Source organism: Pan paniscus, chromosome 23 (genome assembly GCF_029289425.2).
Source record: "Pan paniscus chromosome 23, NHGRI_mPanPan1-v2.0_pri, whole genome shotgun sequence".
NCBI classification, from domain to species: Eukaryota; Metazoa; Chordata; class Mammalia; order Primates; family Hominidae; genus Pan; species Pan paniscus.
Window position 1 is genome coordinate 33,545,342 of NC_085927.1, and position 19,545 is coordinate 33,564,886.

General features: G+C 53.4%; 1 protein-coding gene across 4 annotated transcripts in view; it reads left to right on the forward strand.

The window, feature by feature from the left end:
• The window catches only part of SMARCB1 (SWI/SNF related, matrix associated, actin dependent regulator of chromatin, subfamily b, member 1), a 50,045-nt gene that overhangs the window by 30,092 nt on the left and 408 nt on the right, over positions 1-19,545 (forward strand). For all 4 annotated transcript variants that reach the window (XM_003804627.6, XM_034949282.3, XM_003804626.5 and 1 more), the window contains exons 6-8: positions 2,220-2,386; positions 10,670-10,860; positions 19,008-19,139. In XM_003804627.6, the coding sequence (XP_003804675.1) occupies positions 2,220-2,386; positions 10,670-10,860; positions 19,008-19,139 (490 nt within the window). The remainder of the gene's footprint in view (positions 1-2,219; positions 2,387-10,669; positions 10,861-19,007; positions 19,140-19,545) is intronic.

Below are 19,545 nucleotides of genomic sequence, written 5' to 3' on the forward strand. Positions count from 1 at the left end.
AGGCGGGTGAGGCAGGAGAATCGCTTGAACCTGGAAGGCAGAGGTTGCTGTGAGCCGAGATCACGCTGTTGCAATCCATCCTGGGCAACAAGAGTGAAACTCTGTCCTAAAAAAGCAACAACAACAAAAAAGGCCGGGCACAGTGGCTCACGCCTGTAATCCCAGCACTTTGGGAGGCTGAGGTGGGTGGATCACCTGAGGTCAGGAGTTTGAGACCAGCTTGACCAACGTGGAGAAACCTCGTCTCTACTAAAAATACAAAATTAGCTGGGCATGGTGGCGCATGCCTGTAATTCTAGCTACTTGGGAGGCTGAGTCAGGAGAATCGCTGGAACCCAGGAGGCCGAGGTTGCTGTGAGCCAAGATCACACCGTTGCGCTCCAGCCTGGGCAACAAGAGCAAAACTCCGTCTCAAAAAAAAAAAAAAGGCAAAAGACAGGAAGAGAAATTTCACTAAAGAAGTTATACAGGTGGCAAATAAACATTGAAAAGCTTTTCCACATTGTTAGCCTTAGGGAAATGCAGATTAAAATTACACTGTTATTCCACATCTTTAAAAAGTGGTGACAGCATCAGATGCTGGTGAGGATGTGGAGGAACTGGGTCACTCACAAGCTGCTGATGGGAATGTAAAGTGGCTGGAAAACTGCCCTAGAAAACAGTTTGGCAATTTCTGTTAAAAACTAAACATGCGGCCAGGCGCGGTGGCTCACACCTGTAATCCCAGCACTTTGGGAGGCCGAGGCGGGCGGATCATGAGGTCAGGAGATCGAGACCATCCTGGTTAACACAGTGAAACCCCGTCTCTTCTAAAAATACAAAAAATTAGCTGGGCGTGGTGGTGGCTGCTTGTAGTCCCAGCTACTCGGGAGGCTGAGGCAGGAGAATGGCGTGAACCCGGGAGGCGGAGCTTGCAGTGAGCCGATATAGCGCCACTGCACTCCATCCTGGGCGACAGAGCGAGACTCCGTCTCAAAACAAACAAACAAAAAACTAAACATGCAACCAGTGTACCTGAGCATTTATCCTGGAGAAATGAAGACATGTTTATACAATAGCCTACACGTGGATGTTCATAGCAGCTTTATTTATAATAGCGGGAAACTGGAAATGATCTAGATAGCCTTCAGTGAGTGAATAGTTAAAGTGAGGCCCCTTCGTACCACAGAATGTCACTTGGCAGTAAAAGGAAGTGACAATCTGGATGAATCACTGGATACAGATACAGTCCTCTATCTTGTCTTTTTTGGAGGAAACTGGGCGCAGTGTGCATGGAATTTCTCTGTGTTGTTTCTTGCATCTGTACATGAATCTACAATTACTTAAAAAGTTTAATTTTAAAATGCTCTGGGCAGTGTATTCACTGGGTGTTTACCCCATGCACCTGAGGTTCCTGCTGTTGCTGCCCCGCGGGCTGTTAGGATGCTGGTCTCCAGCGTGTCTTTAGGGCAGGGAGGAGATAGTGGGGCTGTGGTCTGTTAGGCTGACCTGCTTCTTGATGATGGAATCCTACTGTCTGCTCTGAGGGAATTTTTCTTGGCTTTTTCAGCTTATTCCTGCAAGGCGTCTTGTCAGTAAGGTCTGGGTGGAGCAGGGAGAGAATGTTGACTGAGAGGACCTTGCTGAGGTCTGGCTGGCCACAGATGGTCCCTGTGAGCTCCCATCTGGTACAATTCCTTTTCCAGGATCCGGGATCTGTAGGGACCTCCATGCTTGTGACCTTGTTGAGGCCCTGCTGCTGCTACTGCAGTCACAGGCCTGGAAATCGCTGTGGCTTGGCACAGTGTGTTTTGCTCACATGAGGCCTGGTATTGGGCCAGCCTCTGTGCCATCACGTCTGCCACCAGTTCAGCACAGAGGGGAGTAGAGAGATGGTACGCAAGCTTTGATGTGCCTTTGCTGGCCTCGCCCGGATCATCTCATTAGTTGGGATAATCTCATGCACCCACCCAGCTATGAGTGGAATGAGGGGAGTGTTTATGGCCATGACCACCCCCAGGGCATGGAGCAGGAGGTCTGTGCAGGATGAGGACTGGGGGCCTGCTAGTCATGTGCTTCCTCCTTCCACTCCCAGTTTCCAGGAAGGCCACCCTCAGTGCCCTGGTTGTCTTCTCCTGCATCCGGAGATGTTTGGCTTCAAAGAAGAAGGGGTGAGGGAGGCTGGTCCATGCCCAAGCATGGTGCAATCTCTTGGCATCCCTTCCCTCTCCTGATTTCAGAGAAGTTGATGACGCCTGAGATGTTTTCAGAAATCCTCTGTGACGATCTGGATTTGAACCCGCTGACGTTTGTGCCAGCCATCGCCTCTGCCATCAGACAGCAGATCGAGTCCTACCCCACGGACAGCATCCTGGAGGACCAGTCAGACCAGCGCGTCATCATCAAGGTAGGTGACTTCTCACCCAGCACTGGAGCCTTCCTGGCCCTCAGGGTGGGTGTCATCATGGAGCACTGAGGGTACACCAAGGCCTCAGCAGAAGCCCGTCTTTGGGTTCCATATCATCTGGAAAGTCATAACACCGGCTTTGCTCCCTGCGATCCTCCAGGAAGGGCATAGGCTGAGTTCTCATACTAAAGTGTTACATTCCGGACACATTCAGGGGGTGTCTCTGAGGCACTGCCAGGCTCTGAGCAAAGCCCGGAGGTCTAGAGGAGGTGAAGGCAGCTGATTGGCTGGGCCAGGCTGAGTGCTCCAGGGTGGCCTAGTAACCCAATAAGATGCTGCCTTAGCGGCCATATTACAGGTGAAGAGGTGAGCACGTGGAGAGCTGAGATCACCTGCGGAAGTTGCAAACTGGCCAGTTGAGAAATGGTGAGGCTGGCGATTGGGCGCAGGCCTGCACCCTGCAGAGCCTATAGCATAATCCTTGCTGTGCTGAGCCGCCACTGCCAGACTATGCCTTGAGGGTGAGGGGAGCTTTGAAAATAGGAAGATATGAGAAGTAGGTGAAATTGGCACATGTGATGACCCTAAAAAGGTCAGTGGTTTGGTTAGATCTGATGCTGTGCCTTTGGCTTCCATTTTAGGAAAACATTGATGTATAAAAATAAGAGCCATGTTACAAAGGGTTCCTGAAAATAGTCTTTGGGGTCGAGGAGCCTCGGGAGGGATGCCTCCTGTGACTGAGGGACGCCTCTGCCCCGTGCACCAGATGGAGCCTGGGCCCACTTCTTCCCACTGTGGTTCTCCGTGGCACTTTACTAAGATTTTGGAAAATAACATGGGGGAATCACCAGCAACTTCCTCTGTGGTCCCCCAAGTAGCAAACAACTAAATATCTTATCTTATTTAGTTAGTTAAGACAGTCTCACTGTGTCGCCCAGGCTGGAGTGCAGTGGCACGATCTTGACTCACTACAACCTCCACCTCCCGGGTTCAAGCAGTTCTCCTGTCTCAGCCTCCTGAGTAGCTAGGATTACAGTTGCCCGCCACTATGCCAGGCTAATTTTTGTATTTTTAGTAGAGACAGGGTTTCACCATATTTGTCAGTCTGGTCTCAAACTCCTTACCTCAGGTGATCCACCCACCTCAGCCTCCCAAAGTGCTGGGATTACAGGCATGAGCCACCGCACCTGGCCGAAATACTTTGTTTTCTTTCTCTCTCTCTGTGTGTGTGTGTGTGTGTGTGTGTGACGCAGTCTCACTCTGTCGCCCAGGCTGGCTTGCAGTGGTGCGATCTCAGCTCACTGCAAGCTCCGCCTCCTGGGTTCACACCATTCTCCTACCTCAGCCTCCCAAGTAGCTGGGACTACAGGCGCTTGCCACGACGCCTGGCTAATTTTTTATATTTTTTTTTAGCAGAGACTGGGTTTCACCATGTTAGCCAGGATGGTCTCGATCTCCTGACCTCGTGATCTGCCCACCTCAGCCTCCCAGAGTGCTGGGATTACAGGCATGAGCCACCACACCTGGCCAATACTTTGTTTTCTTGATTAATATTTTAAAATTGTGGTAACATTCATAACATAAAATTTACCATTTTAACCACTTAAGTGTAAATTCAGTGGCAGTATATTCACATCCATGGCTGTGTAATTATTACCACCATCCATCTCCAGAATTCTATCATCATGTAAAACTGAAACTGTCCATCAAACACTGACTCCCCATTCCCCCTCCCCCCACCCCTGGCAAGCACCATTCTGCTTTCTGTCTCTATGAATTTGACTATTCGAGGTGTCTCATTTACATTCCATAAGGGAATCATGCAGTATTTGTCCTTTTGTGACTGGCTTATTTCACTTAGCAGAATGTCTTCAAGGTTCATTTATGTTGCACCATGTGAGAATTTCCTTCCCTTTTTAAAATGTATTTATTTTTAGACAGGGTCTTACTCTGTTGCCCAGGCTGGAGTGCAGTGGCGCAGTTACGGCTCACTGCAACCTCTGCTTCCTGGGCTCAAGTGATCCTCCCGGTGCAGCCTCCTGAGTAGCTGGGAAGCTAGGACTACCGGCACACTCCACCACACCCGACTGATTTTTTGTATTTTTTTTGTAGAGATGGGGTTTCGCCATGTTGCCCAGGCTGGTCTCAAACTCCTGGGCTCAAGCCATCTGCCCACCTGAGCCTCCCAAAGTGCTGGGATTACAGGCGTGAGCCACTGCGCCCAGCCTCCTTTCTTATTAAGGCTAAATAATATTCTGTTGTATGGATCTATCACATTTTTATTTATTCATCCCTAAATGGACAGACACTTGGGTTGCTTCCACATTTTGGCTATTGTGAATAATGCTGCTATGAACCTGGGTGTGCAGATATCTGTTGGTGTCCCTGTTTTCATTTATTCATTCATTCATTCATTCATTTAGATGGAGTCTCACTCTGTTGCTCAGGCTGGAGTGCAGTGGCGCGATCTTGGCTCATGGCACTCCTGCCTCCCAGGTTCAAGCAATCTCCTGCTTCAGCTTCCTGAGTAGCTGGGATTACTGGCGCCCACCACCATGCCCAGCTAATTTTTTTGGATTTTTAATAGAGACGGGGTTTCACCATGTTGGCCAGCCTGGTCTCAAACTCCGCCTCAGCCTCCCAAACTCAAATGATCTGCCCACCTCAGCCTCCTAAAGTGCTGGGATTATAGGTGTGAGCCCCTGTGTCTGGCCCCTGCTTTCATTTCTTTTGGGTGTATACCTAGAAATGGAATTCCTGGATCGTACAGTAATTCCATGTTTAGTTTTTTGAGGAACCACTATACTGCCTTTCTCAGTGGCTGCACCCTTTTATATTCCTACCAGCAATGCACAGGGGTTCCAATTTCTCCACATCCTCACTGACACTTGTTAGTTTTTCTTTTCTTTTCTTTTTTTAGATAAGAGTCTCGCTCTGTTACCCAGGCTGGAGTGCAGTGGCATGATCTTGGCTCACTGCAACTTCCACCTCCTGGATTCAAGCGATTTTCCTGCTTCAGCCTCTCGAGGAGGAGCTGGGACTACAGGCGCATGCCACCACGCCCGGCTAAATTTTGTACTTTTAGTAGAGACAGGGTCTCATCATATTGACCAGGCTGGTCTCGAACTCCCGACCACAGGTGATCCGCCTACCTTGGCCTCCCAAAGGATTATAGGCGTGAGCCACTGTGCCAGGCTAGTTTGCCAGCATTTTTTTGAGGATTTTTGCATCAACATTCATAAGGGGTGTTGGTCTGTAGTTTTCCTTTCTTGTAGTATTTTTTGTCTGACTTAGGTATCAGGGCAATGAGTTAAAGAATAGTTTGAGAAGGATTGGTGTTAGCTCCTATTTAAATGTTTGGTAGATGGCCGGGTGCAGTGGCTCACGCCTGTAATCCCAGCACTTTGGGAGACCGAGGCGGGCGGATCACCTGAGGTCGGGAGTTAGGGACTACCTGACCAACATGGTGAAACCCCGTCTCTACTAAAAATACAAAAATTAGCCGGGTATGGTGGCACACACCTGTAATCCCAGCTACTCAGGAGGCTGAGGCAAGAGAATTGCTTGAGCCCGGGAGGCGGAGGTTGCAATGAGCCGAGATGGTGCCACTGCAGTCCAGCCTGGCTGACAGCGAGACTCTGACTCAGTCAGTCAATCAGTGTTTGGTAGAATTCACCAATGAAGCCATCAGGTCTAAGGCTTTTCTTTGTCAGGAAGATTTTATTATTGATTCAGTCTCTTTACTTGTTAATACCTTTTTGAGAGGAATACAAATTTGTTTCCCATAACCTGTTTCAGTTTCACATTATGGCCAGCTAGGAGGAAAAGAAGGGACAATGGTAGGAGAGAAGTGGGGTGGGGATGGGAGTGGCAGCAAGCACCTGGCCTGTGTCCTGCATACGGTCTGCTGGCTCTGGAGGGCAGCCCTGAGGGCTCCACTCTGTGCTTCTCTTTGTCTTGTAAACATGTGGAGGATGAGGCCGTGTGGGCTAACCCACCCAGCCACGTGGTTCCAAATGACTGGGATTGGCCCACACAGGGGCCTCATGAAGCCTGACTGGTAGCTTCCCTTACGTTTTTCTCAGAATTGAGCCCATTTTCATTGTTGTTGTCTTGACGGGGCCTGCGGAGGAGCCATACAGGAAGTTGCCCAGCAGCTGTAATCCTCCTGGGGCTGTCCCCTGCCCCACCAGAAGAGGCTTCCCCAGTGACCCTCTGACTTACCTGTGATTCCCACCTGGGGGATGGTGGCAGCTGGCAGGTTGAGAGACTGTCCCCAGCCAGGTGTCCTGCTCTGCCCTTTGGGTCAGACCAGATGTCACAGGGTGGACACAGCTGGCCCAGGGAAGCCTGTGTTATGTGGAACAGACTGCATTTTTCAGGCCAGAGGCCTCCTGGGCACCGTGACCCTGGGAACAGTGTCTTGTCTTGCCCATGAGGAATAGAAGGTCACACCCAGGGTTTCCCATCTATAATTGGGACTCAGAAGAGCTGGGTATTTCTTTCTTCCTTCCTTTTTTTTCATGGCTCACTGCAGCCTTGACCTCCTGGGTTCAAGTTATCCTCCCATCTTGGCCTCCTGAGTAGTTGGAACTATAAGCACGTACCACCATGCCTGGCTAATTTTTAAATTTTCTGTAGGAAATGGAGTCTCGGCTGGGCACTGTGGCTCATGCCTGTAATCCTAAGACTTTGGAGAGCTGAGGTGGGCAGATTGCCTGAGCTCAGGAGTTCGAGACAAGCCTGGGCAACATGGTGAAACCCTGTCTCTACTAAAAATATAAAAAATTAGCTGGGCGTGGTGGCACGTGCCTGTAATCCCAGCTACTCTGGAGGCTGAGGCATGAGAATTGTTTGAACCTGGGAGGCGGAGGTTGCAGTGAGCCAAGATTGAGCCACCGCACTCCAGCCTGGGCAACAGGCTCTTCCCATCTCACTGACTCTGTCTCAAAAAAAAAAAAAAGAAAAAAGAGAAAATGGAGTCTCACTTTGTTGTCCAGGCTGGTCTCGAACTCCTGGGCTCAAGCAACTCTTCCACCTTGGCCTCCCAAACTGCTGGGATTACAGACATGAACCACTGTGCCTGGCCAGAGCTGGGTGTTTCTGTAAGGACGTCCTTTGTCTTGATCCTGGAACATGACTGAAGGAAAACAAGAATCTTTGGAGCCATGGCACATGAGGACCATCTCTCTCCTCAGAAAGAGTGCCTTAGGTTGGAGCAGCATCTTCCAGATATTCTTGGCAATGCTGGGACCAAAGCCCAGGCCTGGCTGCCCTTGCCAGGGCACCTGGCCCAAGTCGGCTTTGCCCAGTTCCAGCAGGGGTTGGGGGGCAGGGGAGGAAGCTGGGGACATGGTGCTGCTGCAATTTGAGCCATCAGACCCTGTGGCATTGTCCAGGCCCCGTCCGGAGAGTGCATGGGGTGAGATGTGAGTCAGGGCTGGGGAGGTGGGCAGGGGCCTGGCCCTGCTGTGCACCTGCTTGGGAGTCCTGGCCCTGTCTTAGCTCTGTGAGTCCACCTGGAGTCCAGCACTCCTCACTACCCCACCAAGGCCACTGCCAGATGGCTCCCCTCCTCCCTCCCCGCCTTCCAGTAGAGGTCTCAGCATGGCAGCTCAGCCCGTGTCTCTTGTCTGCCCAAAATACCGCAGAAGCTTCCCACATCCCTCTGTGGAAGCCAAGCCCGTCCAAAGGCCTCAGGGCCCTAACTGCTCTCTGCTACAGTCCCTCGCCACCCTCATCTCCTCCCTTTTCCCCTCACTGGGCAGATCCGGGTACCAGACCTTGGCTCCTCAGTCTTTTACATCTCTGTGTCCCCCACCTGGGACTGTTCTCCCCCAGGGAGCCACATTCCTGCTCCCTGGGCACATTCACTTCTTCCTAAAGGCCACCTTCCTAGAAGCCTTCCTGGCCTCCTGACTTCTGAGGCCAGCCTGGACTTTCTCCCCCTCCCTCCCTTTCCTCCCTGGCACTCCCGTGCTTTCTGGCACACCACATGCTCACTTAACCTACTTAGTGTCTGTCAGTGCCCCCACCAGCATAGCTTTTTTTTTTTTTTTTTTTTTTTTGACACAGAGTCTCGCTGTGTTGCCCAGGCTGGACTCAAACACCTGAGCTCCAGTGATCTTCCCACCTCAGCCTCCCAAGTAACTGAGACTACAGACGTGTAGCACCGCACCTTTCTCAGAGCAGCCTTTTGAATGTTTGTCTCTCTTGTGCCTCTCCTTGGTAGACACACAGTCTAGACTTTGGAATAAATGAATGTGTTAGTGACTGAATGGCAGGGGACAGGCAACTCCATCCATGAGCCCAGGGCAGGGAGGGCTTGCTGGGTGGGAGCCATGTGCCTATGGTCCTATGGGGTCCTGTTGGGTGGTTCCATGGGCTGTCTGCTGCTGCATGTTCTTTTTGGACCCAGCACCCACGTGGTTTGCTTGGCATTAGATTCCAGTTGGGAAGGGCCAGTGCCTCCGATTCCATTCATCATCAGGTGTGGGCGTATGTGGAGATAGCAAAGGACATGGGGGCCCGACTGTATTCCCCATTGCCTGGCTGCATGCCGTGTACAGGACACTGCAGCTCTGCCCTCGGCTTCCTCCCTCTGTGTGAGGATTCCTTCATTCCCAGAACAAATACACCCTGCCTGTGCTAGAATTCCTGGAGGCAAATGATTCAGATTGTTTCAGACAGTCCTAAGTGCTGTGAAGAAAATAGGAGAGGTGGCCCGCACGTATAGTCGCAGCTACTCAGGAGACTGTTGGGGGAGGATCTTTTGAGGCCAGCCTGGGCCAACATGGAGAGGCAGCAGGGAAGCCTGCGGGGAACAGAAGGCTCAACCACAGGGTCTCTTCTCTGCCCAAAACACTTGATACATTGCCTGGGCCTTGTAGAAACCTTGTCTCTACAAAATATTAGCCAGACATGGTAGTGCATGTCCGTAGTTCCAGCTACTCAGGAGGCTGAGGCGGAAGGGTCTCTTGAGCCCAGGAGTTCAAGGCTGTAGTGAGTCATGATCATGCCATTGCACTCCAGCCTGAGTGACAGAGTGACATCCTGTCTCCAAAGGGGGAGAAAATGGAGAGAAGGGTGTGGAAAGGGGCTGATGGGAAGGGGAGCTCTCAGGAGCTGGCACTTTAGCTTAGACCAGGATGCTGAGAAGAGGCTGGTCCTGCCAGGTGAGGGGAAGACCATTCTAGCAAGTGGGTGGTGGTGTGCAGGGCTCAGAGGCACAGGGCTTTATGAACATGATCGGGGATTGGGGTACCCTAATCTCTAAAAGGAGGCAGAAGTCCCCGGAAGGGCTGGACTCCGAGGCAGTGGTGAGTTTTCCCTGCAGCTGCCCACCCTGATCCTTGACTTAAAAGCTAAGGGCCAACAATGAATGGGCAGGTGCACTGTGACCTGGTTGCCCCGTGGAGCACTGGATAGCAGTGAGGGATGACCCCAGCCCCACACTCTAATGGGAGGAGTCTTGCAAGCATGATGCAGAGTGAATGAACCTGGACCCCGAAGTGTCCATCCTATTCAGAACAGCCACACCTACTCAAGGGGTGAGAAGTCAAAATGGTGCCTCCTCAGGGGGGCAGATGTAGGTGGGAGCCCCTGGGGTACAGTCTGTGTTCTCTCAGCTGGGTGCTGGCTTCCCAGGTGTCCACTGGTGGAAAACCCCTGACAGCACACCCGGGGCCTGGGCCCTCTGGCTGTGAGTCACGTGCTGCAGGGAGTCCTCTGGGGAATGTGGAGGAGCTGGCCCAGCACTGTGATCCCTGCAGGCTTCCCTGTCCCCTCACCGTGTTGACCCAGAGTGGGGTGCATCTGTCAACACGCTAGGCAGGGTTTTCCGAGAGGGGCAAGCTCTGTAAAGGGCATAGACATTGGCTCAAGACAGGGCTTAGGGATGCCTTAGCTGAGCCCTGCCTTTCTGGTGTAGTCACGTAAGACCGACGGCAGCAGGAGCGAAGGGCAGAAAGGAAGGTCCCCACCAGCACAGGGCACAGGGGAGATGAGATGAAGGTAAGGTGGGACTCAGGTGCCCCCGGGGTCACTTCAGGGCCTCTCGAGGGTGACTGTGCTGGGCCCTGAGCCAGAGCCCCTCATGGCAGACAGGGTTGTGGGGTCAGCCTTGTTTTGGGGATGGGGAACTGGAAGGACAAGGACCACCTGCAGTTCTCAGCTGGTGGACCCTGGTGGGCAGGGCCCACCCCAGGCCTGGCAGGGCCCCGCTCCTCGTGGCCTCCCTGGGCTGCAAAAGCTCTAACTTGTGTCCTTTGGTTGTTGCCTCAGCTGAACATCCATGTGGGAAACATTTCCCTGGTGGACCAGTTTGAGTGGGACATGTCAGAGAAGGAGAACTCACCAGAGAAGTTTGCCCTGAAGCTGTGCTCGGAGCTGGGGTTGGGCGGGGAGTTTGTCACCACCATCGCATACAGCATCCGGGGACAGCTGAGCTGGCATCAGAAGACCTACGCCTTCAGGTAGGATCATGCACGAGTCTCTCCCTCCCTCATCTCCCTGCAAAACTGTTTTGAGAAAAAGACTTCTCTGTGTGAGCGGTGATACCTTTGAGGCTTTCTCACGCTTCGCAGCACAATCTGGCTGGGGTCTGTGTGTTTGCTCCGTCCTCCTCCTGCCCTGTGTATCTCTCCAGGGCTCCGCTGTGCCAGGTAGGGTTAGAAGCACCTAACCCAATAGCTGGCAAAGACTTGGAGTTCTGTCAGGGTGAACCTCAAGTCCTTGCCTCCACGGAGCCCTGGCCTGCCCCCACCATCCACCATTCAGTCATCCTGCCCCACACCCTCTCTCTCTGCTCTTGCCCAGACTGTTATTTTGGTCAGGGTGACTCCTGCCCAGGGTTCTTCATCTGTTGAACTTGAATTATGTCTTAAACACAAAGGCCCGCCCAGCTTTTGAGAGTCAGGGGTCCCTAGCAGCTCCTTCTTACTCTAGTATCTCTGCCTTTGGTCAGTCAGAGAGCATTTGATGAGTACCATGCTGGGCTGGACCCCATCCTGGCTGCCCTGGAAGATAGAGACAGGTCACCTTGATCCCTGCCTGCAGCATTTGGGCTGGCTGAGATGGTGGAGGTGTGAACAGAATATTCCAGTCCAGTGTCCTCTGTGGTAGGGATGGGGATGGACCCGGGAGAGGCCCTCCTGTTCCTGGCAGGAGGTGGGACTCAGAGTTAAAAGTGAGGTCAAGGCCCAGTGCGGTGGCTCACACCTGCAGTCCTAGCACTTCGGGGAGCTGAGGTGGATCACCAGAACCCAGTAGTTCAAGACCAGCCTGGGAAAAACATGGTGAGACCCCACCTCTACAAAAAAAAAAAAATAGAAAAAATGAGCCGGGCATGTTGGTACACGCCTGTAGTTTCAGCTACTCAGGAAGCTGAGGTGGGAGGGTCGCCTGAGCTCAAGAGGTCGAGGCTGCAGTGAGCCAAGATCACACCACTGCACTCCAGCCTGGGTGACAGAGCGAGACCCTGTCTCCAAAAAAAAATTAAAAACAGCGAGGTTGAACTCTTCCCGGCTCAGCAGGACTCTAGGACTGGGAAGCCCCGTGGTTCCTCACCCTGTCCTCTGTGTTGGGATGGGGTGGGGGTGCAGCAAGCATCCCTACATCAAAACAGGATGTTCAGATTTAGTCTGCTCATCAGACTATCATCATCCACATCTGCAGTCATCACTCAGGATGACAGCTTAAAATGCTACATGAGGAGCAAATAGGAAGGTCTGTTTTGCAAAGCCATGACAATTAATGGAGCTCGTTAGGTTTGTGTCTAACTTGTTTTCCCAGACATCCCAAGAGACAGCTTTCTATGACTTCCCGTAAATCTGAGCAAGGAAGAAGGAATGAGAGCCACCCACGGGGCTCAAGGGCCCGGGCCTGGGAAACAGCTGAGTCCCTGCCTGAGTGCCATGGTGCTGAGATCCTGTGACCTGCCCCCCAGCAGCCCTGCCAGTCACATGGTTCTGCTTCACAGACAGGGAAGCCCAGAGAGGAGGCTGGGGGGCTGGTGTCTGATGCCTCCCTGTTCCCTCGGGGTGTTGCCTGGGAGTGCAGCTGTAGCGTGCATTCACCCTGCACAGAGCCAAGCCCTATGGCCGGAGAGCCAGTCAAGGGTGGCCTCCCTCCACCAGAGTTGACTCTGAGGCCCTGGGAGGCAGTCATGTTGCGCGCATCAACACTGAGCACCTCCTCCCGCAGAGGCTGATCCAGTCAGAACCCTCATCTTGGGCTCGCAGGTGCAGGTGGTAGGCTGGCTGCCCCCAGCATCCAGCCCCTACGGTGTTGACCTTCACCTAGTCCTGCAGCCGCTGCCAGTGCCCACAGTCCAGGGTCAGGAACTGAGGTCCCCGGGGCCTCTTGACAGGTCCTTGCAACATCCCTTCTTTCAGCCACCATGGCACCATCCCTCCTGCTCTGACCCGAAGGTGACCTGAGCCTAAATTCCTTTCCAAGTTCCGGGCCCTCTGCAGTTTGCAGAGTGGCTCCAGAGCAGACCCCCTGGGGAGTCCCTGGTGGTGGCAGGTCAGGACTTAGAGGCAGAGGCAGACCCCTTCTTTATCTCATCGACCACTTAATGCATTCCAGTTGCGGGGCCTGGGGGCATCACAGACCCCCTGCCCCCTGCTCTCTCTTACGCTGAGAGTGCAGGTTTCAAATCTTTGGGGTTAAAGGCAAAGGCCATCCCGCTGGGACCAAGGTGAGCACACGTCCCTATCACAGCAGCCAGATGGAGAGGCGGCCTGCCTGGGGAACTGGGAAGTGTCCTGAGTGGGCTTTTAGCATCAGGAGGGCTGCGTGTGTCTTCCCAGTCCCCACACTGGAAGACAGCTGCAAGGACAGGACAGGGCCTTAGGGTTGGGCTGTCATCCCTGACTCCAACTCACGTTCCCCCCACTGTACCACCCCACCCCATGGGATCTTAGGAGGGACTTCGTTTAACTCTGTCCCCAGGGAGACCAGTGTCAGTCCTGCCTGGCCCTGCCTGGGGAAAGGAGGCTGGGCCACTGAGTCCCCAGGTCCAGGGGCCAGTCAGCCCACAGAGAGCTAGACCAGGAGTCCTGGCCTGGTCTCTGCCACACAGAAAGCTTGGCAACTGCTGTGTCACATGACTTTTTGTTTTGTTTTGAGATGGGGTCTCGCTCTGTCGCCCAGGCTGGAGTGCAGTGGCGTGATCTCGGCTCACTGCAAGCTCTGCCTCCTGGGTTCACGCCATTCTCCTGCCTCAGCCTCCTGAGTAGATGGGACTACAGGCGCCCGCCACCACGCCCAGCTAGTTTTTGTGTTTTTAGTAGAGACGGGGTTTCACCGTATTAGCCAGGATGGTCTGGATCTCCTGACCTTGTGATCCACCCATCTCGGCCTCCCAAAGTGCTGGGATTACAGGCGTGAGCCACCGCGCTCGGCCACATGACTTCTTAAGAAGGGTTTTCAGGCTAGGCATGGTGGCTCACGCCTGTAATCCCAGCACTTTGGGAGGCCGAGGTGGGCGGATCACCTGAGGTCAGGAGTTAGAGACAGGCCAACATGGCAAAACCCCGTCTCTACTAGAAGTAGAAAAATTAGCCAGGTGTGGTGGTGGGCACCCATAATCCCAGCTACTCGGGAGGCTGAGGCAGGAGAATTGCTTGAACCCGCGAGGCGGAGATTGCAGTGAGCTGAGATTGCACCATTGTGCTCCAGCCCGACAGAGCTAGACTCCATCTCAAAAAAAAGGGTTTTCAGCTCTGGGCCTAGGTCACTCCATAATGGAAGCACTCGCTGATTCCCCAAGAGCCAATCCCTCCATCTCTCCCAGCCAGAGCTCAGTGCCTGACTTCCATACCCTCCTCGGCAGTGGGGACATTGATTGGATCCATGGTACAGTGGGGCAAGCTGCTGGCCACAGGACACGTGTGCGCAAGGCCACTATGCCCACACCTCAGGGGAACCAGGGCAGAGAACAGCCTGTTCCCTTTGGCAGTGGGACAGACAGGAGACAAGCATGAAGGGGAAACGGGCATGTGACAAACTGGTCAGAAGCCCTAGGCTCCTAGAGGACAGACTGGGACCAGAGTGACACAGGCGTCCCAGAGCCAGTGGAATGGGATGAAGGGCCAGTGAAAGGAGGGAGACAGGGCTCAAGGGGAAGGAGGCTGGGCTAGGCAGAGCCTCTGAGGAGAGCTGATCCTGCAAAGTTACTGGCACCTCCCCTGGGCCAGCCCTGTGTTCCTGGCCAGGGACGGGAGGAGACAGTGCCCTGTCTGGCAGAGGAAACAGATTCATGTGCATGGCTATCAGTGTGCCATGGCCACAGAAAGCACCGGAGGCTGTGGGCATGAGGAAGGGCAGTTGGGGGCATAGAACCTGGGGTGAGGATGGCCAGGGCAGGTGCTGATGGGGGACTGCAGCAGGAAGGACCGAGAGGAGACCAGGGACAGGCAGGTGCTTGAGAAGGAAGGTGGGCCCTGTGGATCAGGCAGGGTATCTGCCCCAGGGGGCTCTGCACACCAGCAGTCCTACACGTACAGGGTGGGGATGAAAAGAGACTAAGGGTCAAGGAGCTTGGTAGCTGGGCCTGCGTGAGGGACAGAGAGGCAGTGTCCCTCTGATGGCACAGCATCAGGAATTAGGCTGGGGTATGTCAGGTACACGTTGGGCTGGTTGAGCGTAAGCCTCAGGTTCCTTCCGAAGCTCTGCCCGCCAGCCCTGGCCTGATGTCAGGTTTTGTTTGTTTTTTTAACAGCTTTATTGTGATATAATTCATAAACCATACAATTCACAGATTTAGAGTATATAGTGCAGCGGTTTTTGATATATGCAGAGAGCTGTGTAACTATCACCACTGTCAATTTTAGGACTTTTTCATCACCCCACTGCAGGCAGTCCCGTTCCTCCCCGCTGTCTCTCAGCCCTAGGCGTCCACTCATCCACTTTCTATCTGTAGATTTGCCTATTCCGGGTACTTCATAGAAATGGAACCATCTAATATGTGGTCTTTTATGACTGGCTTCTTAGCATAATGTTTTCAAGGATTATCCATGTTGTAGCATCTTTTATCAGGACTTCATTCTTTTTTATGATTGAATATTATCTCATTGCATGGATATACCACATTTTATTCATTCATCAGCAGATTGACTTTTGGGTTGTTTCCATTTTTCAGCTATTGTGAGTACTGCTGCTGAGAACATTTGTGTATGAGTTTTTGTGTGAACATCTGTTTTCAATTTTCTTGGATATATACCCAGGAGTAGAATTGCTGGGTCACGTGACAACTCAGTGGTTAGCATTTTGAAGAGTTTCTAGACTGTTTTCCAAAGTGGCTGCACCATTTTGCATTCCCACCAGAAGCGTGCGATTCCCGTTTCTCTGGATCCTGCTGGCATTTGCTGTTCTCTTTTTGATCGTAGCCGTCTGAGGAGGTGTGAAGTAATTGTGGTTTTGATTTGCATTTTTCTAATGACTGATGATATTGAGCATCTTTGCATGTATTTCTGGCTGTTTGTGTATCTTCTTTGGAGAAGGTGCTTTGCTAGTTTCTTAATTGGGTTTTATTTTATTGTTGAGTTGTAATTGTTCTTTATATATTCTACATAGAAGTCCCTCATCAGATAGATACATGATTTGAAGATATTTTCTCTCATTTGGAGGATTGCCTTTTCACTTTCTTGACAGTGTTCTTTGAAGCACAAAAGTTTTCATTTTGATGTAGTCCAATTTATCTTTTTTTTTTTTTTTTTTTTTTTGAGACAGTCTCGCTGTGTCACCAGGCTGGAGTGTAGTGCTGTGATCTTGGCTCACTGCATCCTCCGCCTCCTGAGTTCAAGTGATTCTCCTGCCTCAGCCTCCCAAGTAGCTGGGACTACAGGCACCTGCCACCACACCCAGCTAATTTTTTATTTTTAGTAGAGACGGGGTTTCACCATGTTGGCCAGGATGGTCTCTATCTCTTGACCTCATAATCCACCCGCCTCGGCCTCCCAAAGTGCTAGGATTACAGGTGTGAGCCACTGCACCCGGCCGGTAATTTATATATTGTTTTAGTTTGTTGCTAGTGCTTTTGGTTTCATATCTAAGAATCCATTGTCAATCCAGAGTCATGTTGCCCCAGCACCATGTTGAAAACTGCTCTTCCTCCATTGAGTGGACTTGGCACCCTTCTAAAAATCATTTGAGGCTCCTGGCGGCCTCGGAGGTGTGAATTGCAAACATAAGGGTGACACCAAGTTTTGGCATCTCCCCTTCCTGGTCGAGTGGCTGTGGACAGGTCGTTTTCCCTTGAAGTCTGTATCTTGTCATTTGTAACTTGGGGATAATACTTGTGTGTTGCATCACATGAGGTCATGAAAGTGAGATCACATTGAAAGTAAACCTCAAGATACTCGACCGGCATCAGTCCTGGCTCCCTCTGTCCCTCAGACGTGAGCATCCCCTGCCTGGGTATCTTTGTCCCCACCTGGACACTTTGGGTGGTAGGAAGGTCTGGGGTCCCTGGCGGCTTCGAAGCCCATGAACCAGAATTCCCTGGAAGGAATGGGGAGCAGGGTGGCTCCCAGGGTCCCCAGCACTCTTTGGAACTCAGGACAGCATCTCCGTGCCCACATGCCCCCAAAACCCAAGGCACGCTGGTGCTGGCTCTGGGCCCGTTCTTACATGGTTGGTGCGAGCATTTCTTACTTTAGAACAAACCCACTGGAGTGGAATCTTCCCAGCATCAAGGGGAGGTAAACAAAGGAGCCTCTGGGACCCACTCGCCAGCTCTTGTTTAAGAGGAAAACATGTTTTGCTCCCCTCGGTGTGGGCTTGGTGCCTTTCACGTCTGCCCTCCAAGGAAGGCTGCTGGGAGCCCTCACGGTGAGGAATGATGTTTGGGGTCTGAGGCTGGGGTGGTCCCTAGACTGCTAAACCACCCGGTGCTGGCCAGGGACCAGCTGTCAGGAGCTGCTGAGGATGGGTCAGCCCCAGAGGGTGGGGGTGCCGACATTGCCTCTGGCCCTGCCTCTGCGTCACCAGTACGAGCTCGAGCTTCTGGGACTCATGAGCATGGACCTGGTGGGCTGAGCTTCAGCTGTGAGGGGTCAGGCGTGCTGCAGGGAGAGCCAGCTGCAGCCAGTGCCCTGCGCTGTGCCCACAGTCCCTGAGACCCCAGGCTGAGGAGAGCAGCACTGAGCCCAACCTGGAACGGGCTCACGGCTACTGGAGCTGGGTGTGCGCTCACTGGTGTGGATGTGCAGAGCCGGGACTCGCTCTGCAAGCATGCTGGTCCCACAACCTTGAGCACCCGCTACAGGGAGGCTGTGAGAAGGTCCCTGGCCCCTAGGAAGCTCCCTCAGTGGAGATGTTTTGGCTGCTTTAATAACAGTCATCCTTCCAAAGCCCTTCACAGCAATAAATGTTTCCATATTCCAGATGAGGTTTGCAGGGACCTGTCCTCTCTTTCAGTGTCCACCTGGCGCCTCCCCCGAGTCCGGCCTGCCCTTGCTTCTCCCAGAGCTCATAGTGTTTTTCAGGGCCGCAGGCTGGCAGGGTGTCCTTCTCCCAGGGGACTGAGCCTAGGGAGAGCCAAGTGGAGGTGCCCAAGTGGAGGAGAAAGGAAAGGACCACAGAGAGGGGAGGGGAAGTGGGAGAGTCATGGTTAGAACCTCACACTGAGGCCTTCTGCCAAGCCAGGGGTCTGGTGTCACTCAACTGGGAAACACTGTCAGCACCCAAAGCTGCCCTCAGAGGTGGGGGTGACGGGAGCCACTGCATGTGGGAGGCACACGGGCCCTGTGGCATCCACAGCTGTGGTCTCCTTAGTGTCCTGTCACAGACTTGCAAATCAAAGCCCAGAGAGGCGGCAGCCAGCCACCCTCCCACCTCCCCAGCACTCCTGTGCCCACCCCATGCCTGTTTAGCCTCTGCCCTTGCTGCCCCCTTCCTCTGCTGTGTCCTTTTGGCAAGAGGAAGGTACCTCGGGGCAGATTTGGGTGGTCCTTGTGAGACCCAGGGCAGAGTGTGGTCCGGGGATATGGCTTCTGTCCAGCTCCCTGCCAGACAGCTGTCTGATCCTAAGCACAGACCAGCCTCTCGGGGGTTTTGTTCGGCCAGGAGGTGGGCTGAGGGGCAAGTGTGTGGAACATGCAGGAACAGGCTGTGCAGTGGCCCTCAGTAGTGGGGGGCTGGGGACTTCTGGGAGACTCCTTTGCTCCCATTCGCCATCCATCCCCTTTCCCTGATCAGTGGCCCTGGCTCTGGACACTGAGTGGAGCAGACAGTCCTCCTGCCCCTATAGGTTCCACCTCCTGACTGGCACTGTGGCATCAGCATGGTCCAGCCCGTGCTGTCCTGTCAAGGAGGACCACCTCCACAGCCAGTGGCCCCTTCCTCCATCTCAGAGACAGACAGACGCTGGGCACAAAAGCCCTGTTGAAAGTTCACTTTGAAGGGAAGCCCATGGGGTCATGGCGACAACACTTGTTCTGGAAAGGCCCTGGCGCCTCCAGCAGCTCCCTTGAGGTTCAGGTGACTGGAGCATCCACTGGGTGCCAGCAGTGCTGCTGGGAGGAGCAGGGCACAGACAGGGGCCAAAGCTTTCTGAGGATTCTCCATCTATAGCTGGAAAAGCCATTCCTCTCACTGCCTCCCCTCCTCGTAGCGAGAACCCTCTGCCCACAGTGGAGATTGCCATCCGGAACACGGGCGATGCGGACCAGTGGTGCCCACTGCTGGAGACTCTGACAGACGCTGAGATGGAGAAGAAGATCCGCGACCAGGACAGGAACACGAGGTACCCCTGGCCCTGTGGTCCTGGGCTCTGCCCACAGGCACCTGGCTTTCCAGGCAGAGGCAGGGCCATTGCCTTTCCCAGTCTCCCATGGTCTCTGGGACAGAGTACCTCTAGTGCTGCTAGAGGCAGGCAGGCTTCTGGGTGATAAGGCCCCATCCAAATGCCAGGGTATGTTTCCCTGCATGGAACAAACATAATTCCTCAGGCTGAGGGTCTGACCACAGCCCAGATCCAGGTTTTGGGGTCCCTGGAGTGATGAGCAGGGCCTGAGTAGCAGACAGGCCAGGCTGAGAGAAGGCTGGGTCTGACCCTGCTGGGGGCCCACATCCTGCCTCTGTTCCCACCCCCACACTTGGCTGCCCTGTAGAGCCTTGGGAAGGGCAGCGCCCAGGCTGGGAGCTGGCCC